The sequence below is a fragment of the Diaphorina citri genome, unplaced genomic scaffold (genome assembly GCF_000475195.1).
Source record: "Diaphorina citri unplaced genomic scaffold, Diaci psyllid genome assembly version 1.1 scaffold215, whole genome shotgun sequence".
Taxonomy (NCBI): domain Eukaryota; kingdom Metazoa; phylum Arthropoda; class Insecta; order Hemiptera; family Psyllidae; genus Diaphorina; species Diaphorina citri.
This window is the reverse complement of record NW_007377652.1, coordinates 1-23,391: the sequence shown is the minus strand read 5'-3', so window position 1 is coordinate 23,391 and position 23,391 is coordinate 1. Positions and strand designations below refer to the sequence as shown.

General features: G+C 39.7%; 2 protein-coding genes and 1 long non-coding RNA gene across 3 annotated transcripts in view; 1 reads left to right on the top strand and 2 right to left on the bottom strand.

Moving 5' to 3' along the window:
• LOC103506112 (Down syndrome cell adhesion molecule-like protein Dscam2) overlaps positions 1–593 on the top strand; it is a 69,028-nt gene extending 68,435 nt beyond the window's left edge. Inside the window, exon 22 of the mRNA XM_026821245.1 lies at positions 225–593. Coding sequence (XP_026677046.1) covers positions 225–324 — 100 coding nt within the window. The 3' untranslated portion in view covers positions 325–593. The remainder of the gene's footprint in view (positions 1–224) is intronic.
• LOC103506111 (Down syndrome cell adhesion molecule-like protein Dscam2) lies at positions 519–22,125 on the bottom strand. Its single transcript, XM_026821250.1, has 22 exons — positions 22,101–22,125; positions 21,286–21,427; positions 21,148–21,191; positions 20,727–20,888; positions 18,811–18,921; positions 18,334–18,495; positions 16,705–16,848; positions 15,990–16,284; positions 15,252–15,430; positions 14,547–14,696; positions 14,086–14,241; positions 12,818–12,945; positions 11,999–12,149; positions 11,368–11,625; positions 10,748–10,945; positions 10,126–10,362; positions 9,567–9,716; positions 8,887–9,228; positions 7,300–7,406; positions 1,089–1,200; positions 719–782; positions 519–558 (listed from the first exon to the last, which is right to left on the bottom strand). The coding sequence occupies exons 1-22, from the start codon at positions 22,123–22,125 to the stop codon at positions 519–521; spliced, it is 3,357 nt and encodes a 1,118-aa protein (XP_026677051.1).
• A 739-nt stretch (positions 22,126–22,864) lies between these two features.
• Positions 22,865–23,390, bottom strand: LOC113466123. The gene is made up of 2 exons (XR_003390623.1): positions 23,336–23,390; positions 22,865–22,968 (listed from the first exon to the last, which is right to left on the bottom strand). It is a non-coding gene; the product is annotated as an uncharacterized LOC113466123 (long non-coding RNA).
• Position 23,391: the final 1 nt, after the last annotated feature.

Here is a 23,391-nt window from a genome sequence, read left to right as displayed (position 1 = left end):
AGGTCTTATTATCCTAAAACCAAAGAGTGGAGTACAGAGGAGAAAGCCAGCCATTCCGACAACGAACCTTATCCATTCAGGATAAAATCCGCCCCGGGCGGGAATCGAACCCGCAACATAGCGCTTACAAGGCAGACGCCCTACCAACCAAGTTAACTAGGCTGACTATTCCAAAGGGTAAATGTTACTAATGTTATTCTAATTCTTCTTACTCTATGTTACAGCTGTGATTCTCTGTCCCACTCCAACTTTAGTGAGTCCGATTTCACCAACATGAAGCGCCATAGGAGATCCAATCCTAAGAAATACTCCATAGCCGTATAGTAGGAGGTTATGTTGACTGGGTTATAATTATATAGGAACAGTACCTACGCGTATTTCTATTGTGGAATTAGAAGTAGACTCCAACTCCTAACCCTCGATTTTTTGGTGTTGAGAAGACAATTCCAATGGTTTATGTACAAGCGCTACCGAGTCACATAGTTTTATCTTGGTTAAACTAAATTTTATATTTTCCTTTAAAAGATGGGAAATGGGCTTCGGAAAACGATCAATTGCCTGTTTTCGAAAGGAATTACTTCGGTTAAACTGAATTTAGTGTTTTCATGGCTGGCTTTCTCCTCTGTACTCCACTCTTTGGTTTTAGGATAATAAGACCTTAGCAATTACAGTTCCCCCAATTAAAGTTTTTTTTTGGTGTCTCATTTGTTGGACTTACCTAACATCAGTTCTATGGCGTAGACACCTAGGTGAGGCCTCGGGGGAAGTACTGCTTTCAGCACCTGAGAAACAACAAACAACTCATATTGAGCAACATAGTCACCAAATGTAAAGAGCCATTATCAATCTCACTGGTATAGGTTAGGCACAGTGGACGTCTGTTCTGGAGGTTAGAGTTTCGAGTGCAAGTCAAGTCATTCGAGTAAAGGTGTATTAATCAAGGACCGACATTTGTGACAAGTATTCTCAAGCTTAGCAAGATAAAAATCCACCTTCGTCTTTATAACATTCTGAAAAAATATTGAGGACAAATTCCCCTGCTTCGGCTGGGATTGAACCCACGCCCTCCTGTTTAGAAGATGACTTACTTTGAACGGATACCCTGGCTTGACGGGACCAGTCTTCATAGTCAGGAGGTACACTGGACTTACTCGACTTCCTTACTTTCATTTTGTATTTGTCCCTCTCGTACACATTACCCTGAATCAATAAAATACAAGCAATAAAATTTATTGATGAGCTGCCCAAAGTTTGGGTAGCCTAATGACACAGCATACTACTCAGACAAAAATTGTTACATTGAAATGAGATAGAAGTTAGAAAATGATAAAATTAAAAACATGGCCAGCCAAGTTAGTTTGGAGGGTAGGTTGATTCCCATCCGGTTCGATTACTCCAAGTTAAATGAAGGCCATACACACACCCGCCACCAAACATTTATCCTACTGTTAATCCAGTCCGATGATTCCATGATGGTAATCCAATCCAGGATTTAATCCTTAATCCAGGATACTTGGTTGTCACAGATCACTGCACTTTTAGCGGAAAAAAAGAAAGAAAAAATATATAAAAATAAAAATGATTTTCAAATTTTAGGACGAAAAAGATTAAATTGAAAATGAACAAGATTTATTCAAAATTGAAAATGGAAAAGATTAAACTGGCAAAAATAGATAAAGAGGTTTAATGTGTCAAAATGTGCTAAAGGGATTTTATATTACATTACAACAATTTATTATATATTATTTATTTACTTAAATTTATTTACTCATTTAATTTTATTTATTTATCTGAAAATGGTGTCTACTGACAAGGACCTACTCAAAACTCATAGGTACCTATCGAATACTCATTTACCAACCCCCATTACCTGCATCCGGTTCGATTACCGGGTGATCCTAAACAGATATGGTTCGTTCTCGGAACGGCTATCTGTCTGCTATCCTGTCTCCTCTTTTCAAGTCAGCCTAGTTAGCTTGGTAGGCAGCGTGTCTGCTTTGTAAGCGCTAGCTCGCGGGTTCGATTCCCGCCCGGGGCGGATTTTAACCTAAGCAGGTAAGATTTGTTCTCGGAAGGGCTGACTTTCTCTTATCCTGTCTTCTTTCTCCTCGCTTTCGGGGCGATAAGACCTCTCAGGGCAAATTGAAACTGTTTGGAAAAAAAACCATCACCCACGACCAACGTAATTCTTACTAAACCAACTTTCACCATTTCTCTACGCGATTCCTGGGGTTTAAACACAGTACTTTCCTAATAAAAAACCAACTTTCAACATTTCTCTACACGATTCCTGGGGTTCGAACCCGGTACTTTCCCAATAAAAAAACAACTTTCACTATGTCTCTACACGATTCCTGGGGTTTGAACCCAGTACTTTCCTAATAAAAAACCAACTTTCACTATGTCTCTACACGATTCCTGGGGTTTGAACCCAGTACTTTCCTAATAAAAAACCAACTTTCAACATTTCTCTACACGATTCCTGGGGTTCGAACCCGGTACTTTCCTAATAAAAAAACAACTTTCACTATGTCTCTACACGATTCCTGGGGTTTGAACCCAGTACTTTCCTAATAAAAAACCAACTTTCACTATGTCTCTACACGATTCCTGGGGTTTGAACCCAGTACTTTCCTAATAAAAAACCAACTTTCACTATCTCTGCACACAATTCCTGGGGTTTGAACCCAGTACTTTCCTAATAAAAAAAACCAACTCTCACTATTTCTGTACACGATTCCTGGGGTTTGAACCCAGTACTTTCCTAATAAAAAAACCAACTTTCACTATGTCTCTACACGATTCCTGGGGTTTGAACCCAGTACTTTCCTAATAAAAAAACAACTTTCACTATCTCTGCACACAATTCCTGGGGTTTGAACCCAGTACTTTCCTAATAAAAAAACCAACTCTCACCATTTCTGTACACGATTCCTGGGGTTTGAACCCAGTACTTTCCTAATAAAAAACCAACTCTCACCATATCTGTACACGATTCCTGGGGTTTGAACCCAGTAGGTACTTTCCTAATAAAAAACCAACTCTCACCATATCTGTACACGATTCCTGGGGTTTGAACCCAGTACTTTCCTAATAAAAGCCTATTAAACATCACAATTCCCATTTCCAAGAATATTCAGTTTATTATTATTCTTGATTTGATTTTTCTTACAGTTGAAAAGTTACGGGTTCGATACTCCCCTGTGTGAAGGGATTTTGTTAGTTTTTCATAAATAGGCAAATAGGCATGTAAATAGTCAATTTCGACCAAGTGTGGACACACCTTAAGACTGCTGTTTTTACTTCATCAGATTCTGGTGTTACGAAGTACCTACCTATGTAGTCTATGTAGGTACATACGTAGGTGGAATGAAAACTTTGTTTCGCTCCGATTAAACAAGCTGGACCCGCCCCTCCGGGAATTTTTTAGCCCGTAGTTTATTCGATCGTGATTAAAGAAAATCAGTACCTATGCACCTACCTAATTTGTTCAATATTCAGTTTATTATTATTCTTGATTTGATTTTTCTTACAGTTGAAAAGTTACGGGTTCGATACTCCCCTGTGTGAAGGGATTTTGCTAGTTTTTCATAAATAGACATGTAAATAGTCAATCCTACACAGGGGAGTGTCGAAGGCGAATCAACCCCTTAGATCTGTAAAGTTTCACCTGTCAAAAATAGTCACCAAAACATTTACAACAAATAATAATACTTTTATTATTTTAATTATACAAAACAATTTCCAAAATTCTAATGTACATAACTTTTTTTTAGAGTATCAAATACTATGGTTTTGTTTATTATATTTACAAATTAAATAAATCTAACTTCTTAGAAGTAATAAATGCCAACAATACAGCTAACGATACTCCGTTGTATCACGGATATGGTAGGCCTCAAAAGTGGTAAAAATGAGGTGTAGGTATTTTCCCTTCGAAAACTTTACCATGGATCCATTCGCTTTCTATTGGAGTCATGGTTAATTTTCCAGTGGTAAGTTTCCCGAAAGAAAAATACACTTATGGTTACATTGTAAACTGCCCCTCAGTTGAGGGGTATTACCTACTGGTGAAATGCCCAAGGTTGTGGGATTGAGCTATCACTACGCGTATTTTTGTGGAATCTGAACTGTTGTTGTCCCCTCTTCTGAAGTACCCTCTTAGGAAAACACTAAATTCAGTTGAACCGAAGTAATTCCTTTCGAAAACAGGCAATTGATCGTTTTCCGAAGCCCATTTCCCCTCTTTTAAAGGAAAATATAAAATTTAGTTTAACCAAGATAAAACTATGTGACTTGGTAGCGCTTGTACATAAAGCATTGGAAATACGGGTAACCCACCCTTTGTCAGTAGACACCTTGATTTACTTACGTTATGAAAGCACCACACTGCAAAAACGAACGAACCGAAAAAAATGTTAAAAGAAATTGATTTCATGTTGATTTTAAGTTGATTTATCATTATTGCGTTTTAAAAATTGAAAGTTGAAAAAAAATTCTAAAAGATCACAACTTTGACTGACTCGAACAACCGCTGGCCGAGAACTGATCTTGCTAGCCGATTCCAAATGCGTAGAAAGCTAAAGTTTGTCACGTAGACATTTTCCTCGATTCTGATTGGTCCACGTGAATCACGTGATTCCCTTCGAGTATCGTATGATTCAAGCCGACTCCAGACTTTTTCCGAAATTTGGTCAAATGAAATTTCACTTTCTAAAGATTGATTTATTATTATGGGTTTATTTTTCCTCGTTCCTTTTATGTGTTTGTTTTGATGAAAAATCTATAGAAATAGGATGGACTGACTATTGCGGAACAAAAAAATGTCTTTGGAAACCATGTGAATCAGAATAGTGATGAACTGAAAGTTATTCCCCCACCCCAAGAGAAACGAGGAGAATAATAAAATTTCTATTCTCATTCCTAAACATGAGATTTAGTGTAGATAAGTTGATAAGTAAGTCGTTGTATTCGTATCTAGCAAAACGTACCTATTCCTCCCCTTTCCTCTCGACCTAAACCGATACGGTATTGAACTTACGCTTGTCAGCCTACTAAGCACAAGGTAGCAACCCCCAATTAATTTGCTAATCAATCACTAATGGCCAGCCTAGTTATCTTAGTTGGTAGTGCGTCTGCCTTGTAAGCGCTAGGCCGCGGGTTCGATTTCCGCCCGGGGCGGATTTTATCCTGATGGGATATAATGTTCATCCTCGGAACCCTATCCTGTCTTCCTTCTCTCTTCGATTTCGAGACGATAAGACCATAGCAGTTACAGTTCCCTCTGTCAAACCTCTTTAAAAAAAAAAAAAAAAATCACTAATGATTCTAATGAACAACTAAGTTAAAAATTTCCAAATTCATAACCTCGAAATTATAATTTTCTAATTTCTATTTTCAATGCTATGCATAAAACCAAAATCAAAAAGTGTGGAGTCGGCTTTAAACCAAATCAATAAAAAAATGGTCGATTCCTATGTAAAAAGTTGGGCAAAATCCGAATCTGAGGTCAAAACTCCGAAAAAATAACTGTAAAAGGTCGATGTAAAAAAAGCACAATACTACCCATTAGATGTAAAAAAAGCACAATACTGCCCATTCATCTACAACTTTATGGTTCCTTCAATATTGACTCTCATCTTTGCAATATTGGTTTGAGGCCTACGCCCTACAATAGGTATCAAAAGCAGATGCTCGCAAAATACTAGGTACAGACATTGTTTTCTCTCCGCTACTAGCTAGTAAATACTCTACTACTAGGTAGCATTTTTACCACCTATTCTACATGGTTTCCATATAGGTAAATCTACTACACTAAATTTCCTCACCTGAATCTACATAGCTAAGCACACTAATACATCTAAGCAATTTCCTCACATGAATCTACGTAGCTACGTATCTAAGTAAAATATTAAATATGAAAATTTTTCACTCAAATCAAGCGTACCGGGAGGTGCGCGAACGTCAAACGCTCGAAGCATTGTCCAGCGTTAACACGAAACAGCAAAACAGATCTCCTTTCAAGTTATTTACTACCGTAACTTCTAAGAGGAGCTTGCTTTGCTTTCCGTGTCTGTGAGATAGGCATGGCACCTATCTGCACGGTGTTGGAAGGATTAGGGGGTTTAAACACCCTTTGGACACCCAGAAACAATATCTCGGCTCCTTCCATGTCCCTAATGTTTGTATACAGACTAAGAGGAGCTAATGTCCAGCCTTTGTGAACATGAAACAGCGGAGCACACATCTACACTTCTACGGGCAGCTACTATACAAAGCATAAACTCTACCATCCTCATTCCTCAATCTCACCCGAGTTTTTGTTCTGGAACGAATTGGATTTGGCTGGAAAGTCCCATCGCGTGGCGTCGTTTTCGTACAAATCGTATCCCAACGTACCCTGCTGACTGATGGGGGTCGTGGTTGTGGTCGTCTGTAAAGCTGCCGCATAGTATTGCTCCCTCTGGTTGAGGTTTCGCTTGTTATCCTCATCGCCTGAGTCGCCGGTGAGGATTTCGCCGCGCTTCCTCTTCTTTATGTAGAGGAGCAGAGAGGAGAGTATGCACAAGAGAATGACTATGAGTACCACAGTGAGGGGAAGCAAGGAGGAGTAGACTACACCACTGTTGTCGAGAAAGTCTGAGCTTGATGGAACTGTAAAGGAGAACATGCAGGATATGATGTTTTGGATGATTAGTGTCTGGTCATAAGTTCTCATAATAAGAGGAGGTACACTGGACTTACTCGACTTCCTTACTTTCATTTTGTATTTGTCCCTCTCGTACACATTACCCTGAATCAATAAAATACAATCAATAAAATTTATTGATGAGCTGCCCAAAGTTTGGGTTGCCAAATGACACAGCATACTACTCAGACAAAAATTGTTACATTGAAATGAGACAGAAGTTAGAAAATGATAAAATTAAAAACATGGCCAGCCAAGTTAGTTTGGAGGGTAGGTTGATTCCCATCGTGTTCGATTACCGGGTGATCCTAAACAGATATGGTTCGTTCTCGGAACGGCTATCTGTCTGCTATCCTGTCTCCTCTTTTCAAGCCAGCCTAGTTAGCTTGGTCTGCTTTGTAAGCGCTAGCTCGCGGGTTCGATTTCCGCCCGGGGCGGATTTTAACCTAAGCAGGTAAGATTTGTTCTCGGAAGGGTTGACTTTCTCTTATCCTGTCTTCCTTCTCTTCGCTTTCGGGGCGATAAGACCTTAACAGTTACAGCCCCCTCTATCAAACTTAAAAAAAAAAAAACAAGTGATATAATCTTCGAGATAATATTGCGGCACTTACACTTTTCAGCGGCAATGTATCCATGGAAGCTAACTTGTGTTCGTGATGTATGAAACTCCGTACATCTGCGTTGGCAATTTGAAATGTAGCGTACGGGGACACATCATCTGTAGACATTGGGGAATGGTTTGAATCGTTAGATTGCCTTCTACAATAACTATTACGGCCAGGCCACAATATCAGTTCCAAATGGAGCAGTTGCAAATGGGTAAAAAAAATTATAAAAAAATGGACCGAAAAAATGTTAAAAGAAATTGATTTTAAGTTGATTTATCATTATTGCGTTTTAAAAATTGAAAGTTGAAAAAAAAAAAAAAAAAAAAATCTAAAACATCACAACTTTGACTGACTCGAACAACCGCTGGCCGAGAACTGATCTTGCTAGCCGATTCCAAATGCGTAGAAAGCTAAAGTTTGTCACGTAGACATTTTCCTCGATTCTGATTGGTCCACGTGAATCACGTGATTCCCTTCGAGTATCGTATGATTCAAGCCGACTCCAGACTTTTTCCGAAATTTGGTCAAATGAAATTTCTCCGCACATCTGCGTTGGCAATTTGAAATGTAGCGTACGGGGACACATCATCTGTAGACATTGGGGAATGGTTTGAATCGTTAGATTGTCTCCTACAATAACTATTATGGCCAGGCCACAATATCAGTTCCAAATGGGTAAAAATTATAAAAAAAAATGGTCGATTCCTATGTAAAAAGTTGGGCAAAATCCGAATCTGAGGTCAAAACTCCGAAAAAATAACTGTAAAAGGTCGACAATCTCGTTGTCTAAAATTTTTGACATCAACCAATCAGATTGGTTAATTCGAGAGTTAACCTCAAACCGAGATCAAACTCTCATTGTGGCCTCGCCCATTAGATGTAAAAAAAGCACAATACTGCCCATTCATCTACATACGTATGGTTCCTTCAATATTGACTCTCGTCTTTTCAATGTTGATTTGAGGCCTAGAATAGGTATCAAAAGCAGATGCTCGCAAAATACTAGGTACAGACATTGTTTTCTCTCCGCTACTGACTAGTAAATACTCTACTACTAGGTAGCATTTTTACCACCTATTCTACATGGTTTCCATAAAGGTAAATCTACTACACTGAATTTCCTCACATGAATCTACGTAGCTAAGCACACTACTACATCTAAGCAATTTCCTCACATGAATCTACGTAGCTACGTATCTAAGTAAAATATTAAATATGAAAATTTTTCACCTTGAGTGCGCGAACGTCAAACGCTCGAAGCAGTGTCCAGCGTTAACACGAAACAGCAAAACAGATCTCCTTTCAAGTTATCTACTATCATAACTTGAGGAGCTTGCTTTGCTTTCCTTGTCTGTGAGATAGGCATGGCACCTATCTGCACGGTGTTGGAAGGATTAGGGGGTTTAAACACCCTTTGGACGCCCAGAAACAATATCTCGGCTCCTTCCATGTCCCTAATATTTGTATACAGACTAAGAGGAGCTAATGTCCAGCCTTTGTGAACATGAAACAGCGGAGCACACATCTACACTTCTACAGGCAGCTACTACACAAAGCATGAACTCTACCATCCTCATTCCTCAATCTCACCCGAGTTTTTGTTCTGGAACGAATTGGATTTGGCCGGAAAGTCCCATCGCGTGGCATCGTTTTCGTACAAATCGTATCCCAACGTACCCTGCTGACTGATGGGGGTCGTGGTGGTGGTCGTTTGCAAAGCTGCCGCATAGTATTGCTCCCTCTGGTTGAGGTTTCGCTTGTTATCCTCATCGCCTGAGTCGCCGGTGAGGATTTCGCCACGCTTCCTCTTCTTTATGTAGAGGAGCAGAGAGGAGAGTATGCACAGGAGAATGACTATGAGTACCACAGTGAGGGGAAGCAAGGAGGAGTACACTACACCACTGTTGTCGAGAAAGTCTGAGCTTGATGGAACTGTAAAGGAGAACAGGCAGGATATGATGTTTTGGATGATTAGTGTCTGATCATAAGTTCTCATAATAAGTGTAAGGTGTAAGTCGAATTCCATTACCTATTTAGACTTTTAGCCTGACCGGAATTCCTCATGTACCTAAAGTTAACAGTGAGGTACGACTTTATATACGTAGTTAAAACTCCTTCAATGAAATAAATAAGTTTGTAAAAAAAAAGAAAAAAGCCTAACAGTCGATAGCAAATTGAATACTTCAGTTCCCAATGGTTCAGTGAAGTTAGGCAAAGTCGCGCGGGGTTAGTATCCGGATGGCTAAACATCAAGGAAGACAAATACTTACTTTCTCCGACAAGCAAAGGAGTGGTGGACACTGGATATTCGGCTTTCGTTACTCCGGCACTGTTCGAGGCTTTCACTCGAAGAACATAGTCCGTCCCTGGCCATAGACCAGCGATAGCTATTTTCTCTCTTATCTGAAGATCATTGCCCACTGTGGAAAGTGAAGGGTTGATTTGAGTGTTATAATAAGGACAGTAATGTAACTCTAACTTTAACAAATGGTTGATAAGAGCGTTGGGAAAAAGATGAATAGGCGGACGAATGAGCTAAAATTTAAAAATTAATCATCTATGGCCTATGTTGTAAAGGTTGGTAAAAATGCACTTGAAAATTAAAAAAGGTTAGTCTGGCTGGGGGACTTTAAACAGGGAGTATATTAGCCTAAATTTCCCTTGCTAAAGAAATAGCAAAGGTTGAGTGCGAAGGGCATAAAAAAATTTGTAGCCAAAACCAAATTTCAGCCCAAAGCAATCACTCTAGTTAGGGCTGATTGAGAGGCTGCGGAAAAACGCCGACCCCATCTGTACACAGGAAAAGGCGAAGAAAAAGATCTAGCTTACCTGTAATCCACTCAGATCTAGTCACCTCTCTGTACTCTATACTGAAGCTAGATATTCTGCAGCCATTATCTAGCCATGTGTTGAGATCTAGTAGAAAGCTGGTGGTGTTGGAAACTATCAGCTGATGGGCAGAAGGACGGAGGGGTTTACCGCCCTGAGTTTGGAGGGGAGGGGACTTGGCTGGTTCTCCAGTACCTACTGAGTTGTAGGAGGACACTTCGACATCGTACTCTTTGCCTGGGGAAGATTTAATTTAGTTGAGTTAGTACTTTGAAGCAAATCCAGTTGCCGAATTTCCACGAAAGAAAACAGCAAAGTTGTGTTGAAAATAAATTAATTTGCGTGTATTTGGCTTCAAAATTCCCACTTTTAATTCTCCTGTAGCTTATTAACTACAACGGTACGGTTAATTACACACATCACCGTAAGCCCAGAAGAGATAAAAGCCACGGAAGCTTTTAGAAATAAATTAGCTTTTATCGAGGGAGCATTTTGGGAATTGGAACATATCACATGCCTTCAGGCACACTCCATTTATCAAGGGTCTAGGTTTAAATATATTGGCCGTGGGATATATATATATATATTTTTTACTAGATCCCTGATTGATTGTTAAACTCACCACATATCAAATCTTTCAGTTTGTAACTATGCATATCGCGGGGTAGCGTAATGTCATTCCAGTCTGCCAGGTCAGATCGCTTGAATTTCAGTATGAAACCTCGGATGGGACTGCCTCCGTTGTTTTCCACTCTCCACTCCAGATCCAACCAAGAGGAACCCTTGTCCACTAACTGGAGGATAACGGCCGAGGGAGGCACTGAAATATTCAACAATAGGGATAGAATCCTGCCAGAATAAGACTGAAAAGTTCATTTACTTCCACAGTCTAAGCCCTAAGCAAAGTCTTATGTACATATTTCGTACAGAAGGCTCTAGACGGAAAATAGGTATTCCCATGGTGTTTATCAGACGGAAAAAAGTCTTCCAGACGGAGAATAGGTAGTCCATGGTGTTTATCTACATAAAACAATGTATGAAAACATTTCCCTTAACATGAGAGGAAGGCTCTTTAATTCTTGGAAATTTTCATTGAAAACTAGCGCAATTTCACTCAGAGGCCCTCTTTCAGATGAAAATTGAAAATAGGTACATTAAGTGGCCTGTGCCAGCAAGTGTGGACGTCCAAAGCGGATTCTCTTTGGTGAAAAAAGTAGCATAATAAAATACAGCTCAACTTACTCAGCACCAGTAAAGAGTACGTAATACTATCCGAGCCCAAGTTGTTGGACACGGAACACGTGTAGTTGCCAGAGTGCGAGGGTTCGATGCTCGAGATTTCCAAACTTCCATCGGCCTGGATAGCAAACAGGGACTTGGCATCTGACTTGTGCCAGCTTCTCTTAGGTGCTGGAGATCCTACACTGAGGCAGCGCAGCGAAATGGATTGGCGACTCTTGATAGAGATAACTTCACCGAATGAAATGATAGCGGCAGGATCTGGAAACATGATATTTTATTATTTTCTCGTCCTGCCTTGGAAGCCAGCACAGACATTGCAGAAAATATTGGGATGCGCGCAAGAAAATGGCCTAATAGTCAGTCAATTCTTGACATTAGCTAACAACAACAATAAGATTTTTAGTAAATCTACGAAGGCTCCATTTCCCGTAGTAGGTATGTCCGTCATTAGATGGGAGATAAGAGACACAATACTTCCCATTTAGGAGCTGGGTCAACACGAGAACACCAGAAAGTAACCCGTTGAAATATTTGAATTACGAAACACTAGTACAAATATTTTGTCAATGGTGGGATTCGAACCCAGGACCTTCTGCATAGCTATCAAGGTATCAAGTGATTTACAACTCACACTTTGGTTTGCTGGACACGATGGCTTTGACAACATCCGTGCTAGGGCCTTCCCCTACACTAGTGCTAGCAGTCACCCAGAACTCATGAGTATCTCCTTTCCTCAGATCACTCAGTTGTGTATGGGTGTGAGTGGGAGGTAGCCGCTTTACCTGGAAAAGAGAGAGGGGAAAAAATGTGGTGTGAACATAACACGACTTTCCTTATCCTATTGAAGTGACAACATCCGTGCTAGGGCCTTCCCCTACACTAGTGCTAGCAGTCACCCAGAACTCATGAGTATCTCCTTTCCTCAGATCACTCAGCTGTGTATGGGTGTGAGTGGGAGGCAGCCGCTTTACCTGGAAAAGAGAGAGGGGAAAAAATGTGGTGTGAACATAACACGACTTTCCTTATCCTATTGAATATCTCTAACCTCTTGGTCAGTACAGCTGAAAATTGCCAAAAAGCGGTCGAAATACTGCTAACCTACTGCTGCTGGAGTAAAGGGTCTTTTTAGTCCTAAGCCAGTAGTAGAAATCTTCCTCTTCTTTGCCTTTTCCGGTGTACAGACGGGGTCGGCGTTTTTGGTCAGCCTCTCAATCAGCCCTAACTAGGGTGATAGCTTTGGGCTGACATTTGGTTTTGGCTACAAAATTTTACGAGTGGATGCCCTTCGCATACAACCTTTGCTATTTCTTTAGCAAGGGAAATTCAGGCTGGTATACTCCCTGTTTAACGTCTTTCGGCCAGACAGTAATATTCTAAATTATCTAACCTAACTTGAACCGCCTGTGGTCCAGGCCACATCTACTTTTCTCTGTGATAATTCTACACTTACCTGTAGTGATTTACTGTACACAGTATAGCTTGTAATGATACCATTGCTTCTCAATGGTGGTCGCCAACTAAGCATGAGGGAGAGAGGGGAGTTACTGTGAACTTTGATACCAGCTGGGGCTTCTGGCACTGAAACAGAAGTCAATTGTCTTGTAAGCTCTAGGTCGCGGGTTCGATTCTCGTCCAGGGCGAATTTTATTCTAGGTGAGGTTCGTTCTCAGAACGGCTGGCTTGCCCCTATCCTGCCCTCCTTCTTTATTTGATTTCGGGACGATAAGACCTACGCTGTTACATTTTCCTCTATAAAACCTCTTGAAATTTTCATTAACAAGTGCCCCTACATACGAGTAGCCTACCCGAACTCGAGTTTTATTGAGTAGAAAGTATTGTAGACATCTCCACTAATCTTGTCAAGCACATTGCATACTTAACAGTTACACGGCGTTCATACAATAAATGGGTTCGTTACATTGTAACAAATTGTATGAACGCCGTTAAAATATATGAGTATGCAATATGCTTGACAAGAAATAATAGTGGAGATGTCGGGTTCACCAAAACCAGCTAATGTACCAGTTCCCAAAGGATCGCTGCACTATGATCGATTTGTCTCAACTTATCATCAATTCCTAAAGGCAAAGCCTTGTTGAAAGGCAAATCTTTGTCTCATCTAGGCGATTTATTTCGGGATTTAAAAGTTGTAGAAAGAAAAGAAAAATTAGTTCCTCATTTTTTGGCTCTTTGACCTTGAAACCTTAGCTAAGAGCCCAATCACATTTGCCGTGAGTTTCACCAGTTTTTTTATCCCCGAATGTCCTGTAGGCAATGTTTTTAAATGAGTGTTCAATCTGTTCAAACTACACCACGATTTTTTCCGATCGACAAGTGTGAACGGGCTTTAATTAAGCGCAGGTGGTCTATTAATTATAGTCATAGGCGGATTATCACTTACCATCCTCGGCAGTAAGAAGCGCTAAGCCGCGGGTTCGATTCCCGCCCGGAGCGGATTTTATCCTGAACGGATAATGTTCGTTCTCGGAACGGCTGGCTTTCTCCAATCTTGTCTTCCATCTCCCTTCGCTTTCGGGATGGGATGATAAAACCTTAGCAGTTACAGCAGTTCTATCAAAACTCTTAAAAAAAAGAAAAAAATAGAAAGCAAAAAAAAAATCCTTAGTTCCTCACTTTTTTGGCTCTTTCTTTGATTTTGAAACCTCACCTAAGTAAGCGCAAGTGGTAAGTGTGGATCATGGACGGGGTATCACTTACCATCCTCGGCAGTAAAGCAATGTACGGGCTTACTCCTCACCCCCTCCCCCACCCTGGTGAATGCCCAGATATGAATACTGTAGTTGCAATACTTGTGAAGACCCTTGAGCGAGATTTTCGTTTCCTTCGACTGTTTGACTCCGGTTTCGATATTCTCTGAAAGCAAAGTTTTTGGATTTGAATAATATAGGTAAGTAACTAGTTTTGAACAAAATTTAATTTGATTAGTTTCGATTTTTTTTAATAGGGTTTTCACGTCAAAGTTTGCATTGATATTTAGTCGTTTAAGTAGTCCAGTGCTCTGTCTGATTGCCCCCACATAGAGGCCCCCTGACTGTCCTTTCATTATTAGTTATTACTATGATAATAAATTATTGCTCGAACCAGGGATGGGTATTTAAAACCCCTTGGACGCCTGAAAACAATATCTGGACTCATTCCATGTCAATGTTTTTACTTACCCATAGGTAGTTCTCGCATATTTTCGTAGTACACCTTGTATCCCAGTATTTCTCCATTCTGTAGTAACAAAGGTGGAGGTTGCCATGTTACAGATAGGGAGGTAGAGGAGAGAGCAGAACAAGTGATGTCTAAGGGGGGAGCTGCGGGCACTGAAATAAATAGATAACAGATCATTGCAGTCATTAGTTAATTATTTTAAGGGTAATTGAATATACATAATTGCTTGTCAGAAATGTCGTTGTCTTAATAACAATAAATAAATTTTATGGCTTGACTTGCACTCGAATGACCAACCTCCAAACACAAAGTCTGTGTTAACCACAAACCACCGAGTTTAGTTAACGCGCAGTTTCCTTGTGGAATCTGAAACGATTTTCCCTCTTAGCCCATTTCCAGACTTTTGGTGTGGTAGTACTTGTACATAAACCATTGGAAATTCAAGATTGCATCTTCTCAATTCTAAAAGATCTTGGCTTAGTAGTTTGGAGATAATTATTATGTATAGCCCATTTCCAGACTTTTGGTGTGGTAGTACTTGTACATAAACCATTGGAAATTCAAGATTGCATCTTCTCAATTCTAAAAGATCTAGGCTTAGTAGTTTGGAGATAATTATTATGTGTAACTTCAGTTTTGATTCCAGCATTAAAAATACCAGTTTATTTCTCCGTGAAATGAAGGTCAACGTTTACAAAGGTACTCACCATCTTCCAAAGTCTGTACAGATACTTCGGAGCTCATAGGTCCCGGCCCCTTCTCATTGAACGCTTGCACCACTATATCGTACTTCCTGTATTTCCTCAGTCCTGTCAGAGTGGCTACCCCTGCACCGTCAGATCTGTTGGGTATTGTGGTGAAGTTGTAGCTGTTCTGACGACCAAACCTGGCGGGGCAAAGGGAAAACAGGGGATTAGTATAAGAATTAGAAAAAGAAATTAGTTAAGAACAGGTAAGACAAACTCGGTAGCTTGATTTCCTCAGTCCTGTCAGAGTGGCTACCCCTGCACCGTCAGATCTGTTGGGTATTGTGGTGAAGTTGTAGCTGTTCTGACGACCAAAACTGGCGGGGCAAAGGGAAAACAGGGGATTAGTATAAGAATTAGAAAAAGAAATCAGTTAAGAACAGGTAAGACAAACTCGGTAGCTTGGAAGTCTGGGAGTAATGCCATGCAGTACCAAGACAGACAGTATTTCATATCTTCCCTTGCAAAAAAAAAAAAAAAAAAAATAGATTGGAAAGCAGCACATCTGAATTTCAAGGACTAGCTCGCGGGTTCATTCTTGAAACGGTTATCTTTCTCTTATCCTTCTCTCTTAATTTTTGGTACGATAAGACCTCCGTTGTTACAGTTCCCTCTCTTTATACTAAATAAACTATATTACATACCTATAAATTTTCGATTTGAAGATTTTTGTGGAATCTTGGAGAAAAAAAAACTCACCCCTGTTCCCGATATCCCAGATAGTATCCCAACAGGTCTCCATTGGTTAGATGGGCCGGGGGCGGTGACCACGTGACCCGAATACTATCCGAGGATATAGCGACCGCATGGAGGCCAGAGGGCTCGGCTGTGGGAGGCTCGGCCTCTGTGTGCACCAGAAGTGGATCACTAGGACGGCCAGCACCGAGGCTGTTCTCAGCCAGGACTCGAACCCGGTACAGCGTGGCTGGGAGGAGGTCTTGAAGAACCGCCCATTGTTCTGTGCCCGAGTTCTGACTCTTCCACTCCACGTCTACTGGAAATCAATATTATTATTATATTATTAAAATATCTTAATTAGGAACATTTGAAGTACCAAATTTATATTCAGGTTTATAAATGGCCTCCTTTTTTTGTCTCGATTGTTAAAATTTATTATGATACCTGCGAGATATTGTATTTAAAATGTTCAAAAATAAAATAAAGAAAGTATTGTTGAAGAAAAATAATAATAAAAAAAAAAATACACATAAGTTTTAGGTTCCTTTTCCCTGATAGTTGAGTGTTTACATTGGACAAAGTTTTGATAAAGGTTTAAAGCCACTGTTTAACTGCCAAGGGAGTGACGGGAGTTTTGCCCTCCATTCGGCGACAAGCCACTCGCTTACTCACATGAACCAATCCAGCCTGAGTGGGGTGGGGAAAAGCTAACATGGATTGCCCTTTCTTCCGACACCCATTGCGGATAGGATGGGTAGTCCGTTCTTCAACCAGGAGATGGTGAGTGGAGGATCACCCTTGGTTACGAGACATTGGACACCAGCCCGATCCCCAGAGTGTAAGTCCGGTTGAAATTCGAACGGCGCTATTTTAGGAGGAACTATAACGGGGGTGGTAAACGGAATTTGAATGACAGGCGTTGTTAAAATTGGATTATTGTTTATTATCTTTTTTTTTTTATTTATTTACTTTCTGTTAGTACAGTTATAGAGGAGCTATACTGGCAATGAGAAAGTATTGCAATCGGTCCATTTTTTTTCCAACAGGTTTGATAGAAGGAACTGCAACCGATGTGTTATCGTTCCGAAATCGAAGAAGCCGTTTCGAGAACGAACTTTATCTGTTTAAGATGAAGTTCACCCCGTGCGGGGATTGAACCAACAACCTAACGCTTGCAAGGCAGGCGATCGGAAAATGGGTGATCATGGTTTTCCTCTTTTCCTTTATATCTAAATAAATATGACATTATCCAGGTTAACCACCCTTTATAATAGAGTACTCTCATCAACCTTAATAAAATTAAAATACCCCAGTCAATCAACTCTACATAAATCATCCGCAGTAATTAACAGCGTATAAAATATCCAACTCAAGTACTTTGCTATAGTTGTGTCAAATAATAAATTTTAGGTAACAAGAGTGTATAGAGCGAGAGAGGAACGGCAGACTATTAGGTAAATTACCCTTTCCCAGATTTTGTTCTCATTCCCTCGTGTGCTGTTTATATAATAAAGTTTATTATACTCAAGTGATTCCTAGGAAATAATAACGGCTGTAGAGTAATTGCTCTACGAGAAGAATAAAAAGTCGGAAATTTTGTTTTAACAAATTTAAACCGATTCTCTTCTTTCCTCAATAGTCTCATTAAGTACTGGGTACGGCTAATCTTTTATTGACTGTTTTGAGATTTTAATTTACTATGTTTAGGAGTTCAATTAGTTTTATTGTTCTTGACAATCTACGTTAAATAGTAGAAAGATAGGTTGTTGAACTTGTTGGCCTGGTTTCAAAAGGGATAATATATTTTGAAAATAGTGGATGTGCCAAAATGTTGCGAAATTAAATGATAAAAATTTCCATTTTATAGGAAAAAGTTACCTCCTCGCATTTCTGTTTTGGATTGGATAACATATTCCCTCCTTAAATTTCACTGTGCTTTGGATGCATGTTTCGAGGAATGGATGGATTTCAACATAAATTTATTTGCTCGTGACTGCATATTTTGTATACATTGATAAAACTATAAAAATGTTATACCTAATAATAATAAACTCTCCATTGTTTGAAATTTTATTCCTATAACTTAAAAGTACCTACAAATTATACAAAAAGCGGGATTACTGCCCAAGACAATCTCTTCCATCCCACCCACCCAATCTATACGTGACTGCATATTTTGTATACATTGATAAAACTATAAAAATGTTATACCTAATAATAATAAACTCTCCATTGTTTGAAATTTTATTCTTATAACTTACAAGTACCTACAAATTATACAAAAAGCGGGATTACTGCCCAAGACAATCTCTTCCATCCCACCCAATCTATAATTTAAGAGAAAAGACAATCCCTAATCACGTACCTGTAACGCTGATATGTACATTTTGCGAGGAGGACCGGCCCTGTTTATTAGTAGCCGTACACCAGTAGACACCCCTGTCATGATCTTTCTGAACGTTTTCAATGAGTAGGGTGCCATTGGGGAATACTTTCTGACGCCTGTTCAGGGGCAGCTGTTGAACTCCTTCCATTGAAAAAGAACAATTAATTTAACATTATTTTCAGAGATAAAATACTTCATCTAACATTATTCTAGAGGGCAACGTGCTCATAATGCTTGAGCAATTAATTGTCCCTTTAGAAAGCAAATGCAATTGATAAAATTAATTTAACCTTTGGAATAACATTATTGGAACAAAACGGGAAGAAAAAAATAATTCATACTGACAGTCTCAGTCTAGGCCGTGCCTCGATTTGGACTGGGTTCCCCTATCCTGTTCTTATTCTCATGCCTATCTCAAGGATATGGAAAGAGAAACAAAGGGGGAGTAAGAGGTACCTTTTTGCCAGGTGATGGATTCGATGGGGTATCCTGCCACAGGACAGCCTAGATAGAGAGGTTCTCCAGCAATGGCAGACACGTTACCCATAGGACGAACAAATGGGGCGCCTGAAAAAGAAAACAGCTAATAGTTATCTGGAGTTAATATAAGTGAGCTCCTGAACCAAGACATATGTGTACGGGCTCCCAAAATACCAGAGTGGAGCGGAGAGCATAGCGCATAGAGCAGACAGAAGGAAGCGACGAATTCAAACCGCACAAAAACCTAAGAGCACAAAGCTCCATGCTCTTTGCTCTCCACTCCACTCTGTTTTTAGCATCAGGCCTAGACTTTGAAACAGACACGTTACCCATAGGACGAACAAATGGGGCGCCTGAAAAAGAAAACAGCTAATAGTTATCTGGAGTTAATATAAGTGAGCTCCTAAACCAAGACATATGTGTACGGGCTCCCAAAATACCAGAATAAGGCTTAAAAATAGAGTGGAGCGGAGAGCATAGCGCATAGAGCAGGCAGTAGGAAGCTATGAAGGAAGCGACGAATTCAAACCGCACAAATTCCTGAGAGCAAAAAGCTCCATGCTCTTTGCTCTCCACTCCACTCTGTTTTTAGCATCAGGCCTAGACTTTGAAAAAAAAATCTGGTGTTAACATCACACGACTTTCCTTATCCTATTGAATGATGCTTATTTCAGTGTTCTTTTACCCTAACTTTTACAATATCTCTAACCCTTTTGTCGCTATAGCTGAAAACCGCCAAAAAAAGGTCAAAATCTGTCCAAAAGCGGTCAAAATACCGCCAAGCGCAGCAACCATCTCAACCAAGCGTTTTGTGTTGCATCTTTGTCACATTTGTGACCTACATACCAAATTTCAAGTCTCTAGCTCATACCGTTCCCGAGATATTGTTAAATTACACCAAAAACCGCCAAAAAGCGGTAAAATGCCGCCAACCGTTGCACCGATCTTAACCAAAAGTTTCGTGTCGCATCCTTGTCACATTTGACATCTACATACCAAATTTCAAGTCTCTAGCTCTTACCGTTCTCGAGATATTTTGTTTACAGACAGACACACAGACACACACACGGACCAATGGCTGAAACTTCGGATTTAGGCTCTAGGGACCTCAAAACGTGTTGTGGCACTAAAACCTGACCATCGAAATTTGGACCCGATTACATTACTTTCCTTCCTATAGGATAAGGAAAGTAAAAAAATGGAATCGAGATTTCCCTCTGAGGGAAGAGCTTGTTTCTCTAATAGCTTACCTGTAATAAAATGGACCAAACATCCTTTTGCTCTGGAAAGAACTTTGAAGGTGACATTTGAAATCTGGTAAGGATTTGTACCGTCACCGTCCTGATTAAGTACTGGGTACGGCTAATCTTTTATTGACTGTTTTGAGATTTTAATTTACTATGTTTAGGAGTTCAATTAGTTTTATTGTTCTTGACAATCTACGTTAAATAGTAGAAAGATAGGTTGTTGAACTTGTTGGCCTGGTTTCAAAAGGGATAAAATATTTTAAAAATAGTGGATTTGCCAAAATGTTGCGAAATTAAATGGTAAAAATTTCCATTTTATAGGAAAAAGTTACCTCCTCGCATTTCTGTTTTGGATTGGATAACATATTCCCTCCTTAAATTTCACTGTGCTTTGGATGCATGTTTCGAGGAATGGATGGATTTCAACATAAATTTATTTGCTCGTGACTGCATATTTTGTATACATTGATAAAACTATAAAAATGTTATACCTAATAATAATAAACTCTCCATTGTTTGAAATTTTATTCCTATAACTTAAAAGTACCTACAAATTATACAAAAAGCGGGATTACTGCCCAAGACAATCTCTTCCATCCCACCCAATCTATAATTTAAGAGAAAAGACAATCCCTAATCACGTACCTGTAACGCTGATATGTACATTTTGCGAGGAGGACCGGCCCTGTTTATTAGTAGCCGTACACCAGTAGACACCCCTGTCATGATCTTTCTGAACGTTTTCAATGAGTAAGGTGCCATTGGGGAATACTTTCTGACGCCTGTTCAGGGGCAGCTGTTGAACTCCTGAAATCGAAAAAGAACAATTAATTTAACATTATTTTCAGAGATAAAATACTTCATCTAACATTATTCTAGAGGGCAACGTGCTCATAATGCTTGAGCAATTAATTGTCCCTTTAGATTGATGCAATTGATAAAATGCAATTGATAAAATTAATGCCAATGCAATTGATAAAATTAATTTAACCTTTGGAATAACATTATTGGAACAAAATAGGACGAAAAAAATAATTCATACTGACAGTCTAAATCTAGGCCGTGCCTCGATTTGGACTGGCTTCCCCTATCCTGTTCTTATTCTCATGCCTATCTCAAGGATATGGAAAGAGAAATAAAGGGGTAGCAAGAGAAGGACGTCCGCCCGGGCGGGAATCGAACCCGCAACCATGCTCTTACTTACCTATCTCCTGCCAGAGGATAGCCGTCTAGTTTCCAGCTAATGTGAGGCGTTGGATTGCCAGTAGCGATGCATTTGAGGGATACAGGGGGTCCTGGCTGAAGTGTTTGCTGGATGAATTTGTAGATGAGTTGTGGGTGAGAAGCTGTGAACAATAGAAAAACAGGGAAAATTATTATAATAAAACCATAGTTACACTTGGTAAAACATCAATCGCGAAAGATTAAGTCAAGTGTTTTTAACATTTCACAGGTAAAATCATTTCCTGGTTAAATTCCAGGATTACGAAAGTTACGAATAAAAAATAATAAAATAACACGTGGTTAACTTAGTCCTGTTTAGTTAAACAGAATACACATTTTCTATAGATAGTTTGTAGTTACCATGAAAGGCTGTAAGAAAATAGGTTATTAGGGGAAACATATAGCATACTCGTATATAATAGGAAACACGGTTTTTCTTTCTCGTTATCAGGAAACCAAATGACTCCCATCATTACCGTAGCGTCATTTTTCTTCCTACCAATTTAAAATGCATCTGTAACATTGGTTTTATGACTTCGAGCAGTGGTGTAGAATTAAGAGCTGTTTTTCGAAACACCGAACATCATTAGAGCCTATTAGGTATGTTGTGTTGTATTTTTCCAGTGGTCAGTTTACCGAAAGAAAAATACACCTTTGGTTTGCTGTATTGTGCTATGTTTCCTCCTCTTTTGCCCTCTGCTAGCAGTGCAATAATCCTGAACAAAAATGGACACGGCACACTAGGGATCAAGAAGAGACCATTTTGCCTTCTGCTTTCTTTTTGAGACCGTACGCGTTTGAAATTTCGCAGAGATCGCATTGTGTATTCCTTTGATGTGGATTCAAAAGTCTGACCTGTGTCGGATAAAGATGAAGGACCAAGAGAGATTTTTGACAATCCAGCAAGAGCCTCTTTCAAGAGTTAAAGTTAGGATTTTGATGTAGTTTCACAATATATTCAAAATTTCTTTCCTGTATGCGGAGTCCTGAATTCAGGACTATTGCTGCCCAATTGTCTTGTCTTAACTCTTTCAATTTTCTTGATAACACCTCCAATATCTCCGCCACTTTGCTTTATTGTCTTCGGTGCTATGATAAGATTTTTTTTATGCTTCTTCATATTTCAATTTTTATAATGAAATTGCCCCTCCCCTCCATATCATCATACCCCTTATTTCTCAAGTCACACCGATAAAAAACTTGAGAAATAAATAGGTCGTCCTACCTATATGATAATGATGCTGTTTTGATAGAAATAGGGAGCTCAGAACTCATTATAGGAATGGGGAATACAGATGAAAATTGAAAATAGGTACATTAAGTGGCCTGTGCCAGCAAGTGTGGACGTCCAAAGCGGATTCTCTTTGGTGAAAAAAGTAGTATAATAAAATACAGCTCAACTTACTCAGCACCAGTAAAGAGTACGTAATACTATCCGAGCCCAAGTTGTTGGATACGGAACACGTGTAGTTGCCAGAGTGCGAGGGTTCGATGCTCGAGATTTCCAAACTTCCATCGGCCTGGATAGCAAACAGGGACTTGGCATCTGACTTGTGCCAGCTTCTCTTAGGTGCTGGAGATCCTACACTGAGGCAGCGCAGCGAAATGGATTGGCGACTCTTGATAGAGATAACTTCACCGAATGAAATGATAGCGGCAGGATCTGGAAACATGATATTTTATTATTTTCTCGTCCTGCCTTGGAAGCCAGCACAGACATTGCAGAAAATATTGGGATGCGCGCAAGAAAATGGCCTAATAGTCAGTCAATTCTTGACATTAGCTAACAACAACAATAAGATTTTTAGTAAATCTACGAAGGCTCCATTTCCCGTAGTAGGTATGTCCGTCATTAGATGGGAGATAAGAGACACAATAATTCCCATTTAGGAGCTGGGTCAACACGAGAACACCAGAAAGTAACCCGTTGAAATATTTGAAACACTAGTACAAATATTTTGTCAATGGTGGGATTCGAACCCAGGACCTTGTGCATGGATATCAATTCTATCAAGTGATTTACAACTCACACTTTGGTTTGCTGGACACGATGGCTTTGACAACATCCGTGCTAGGGCCTTCCCCT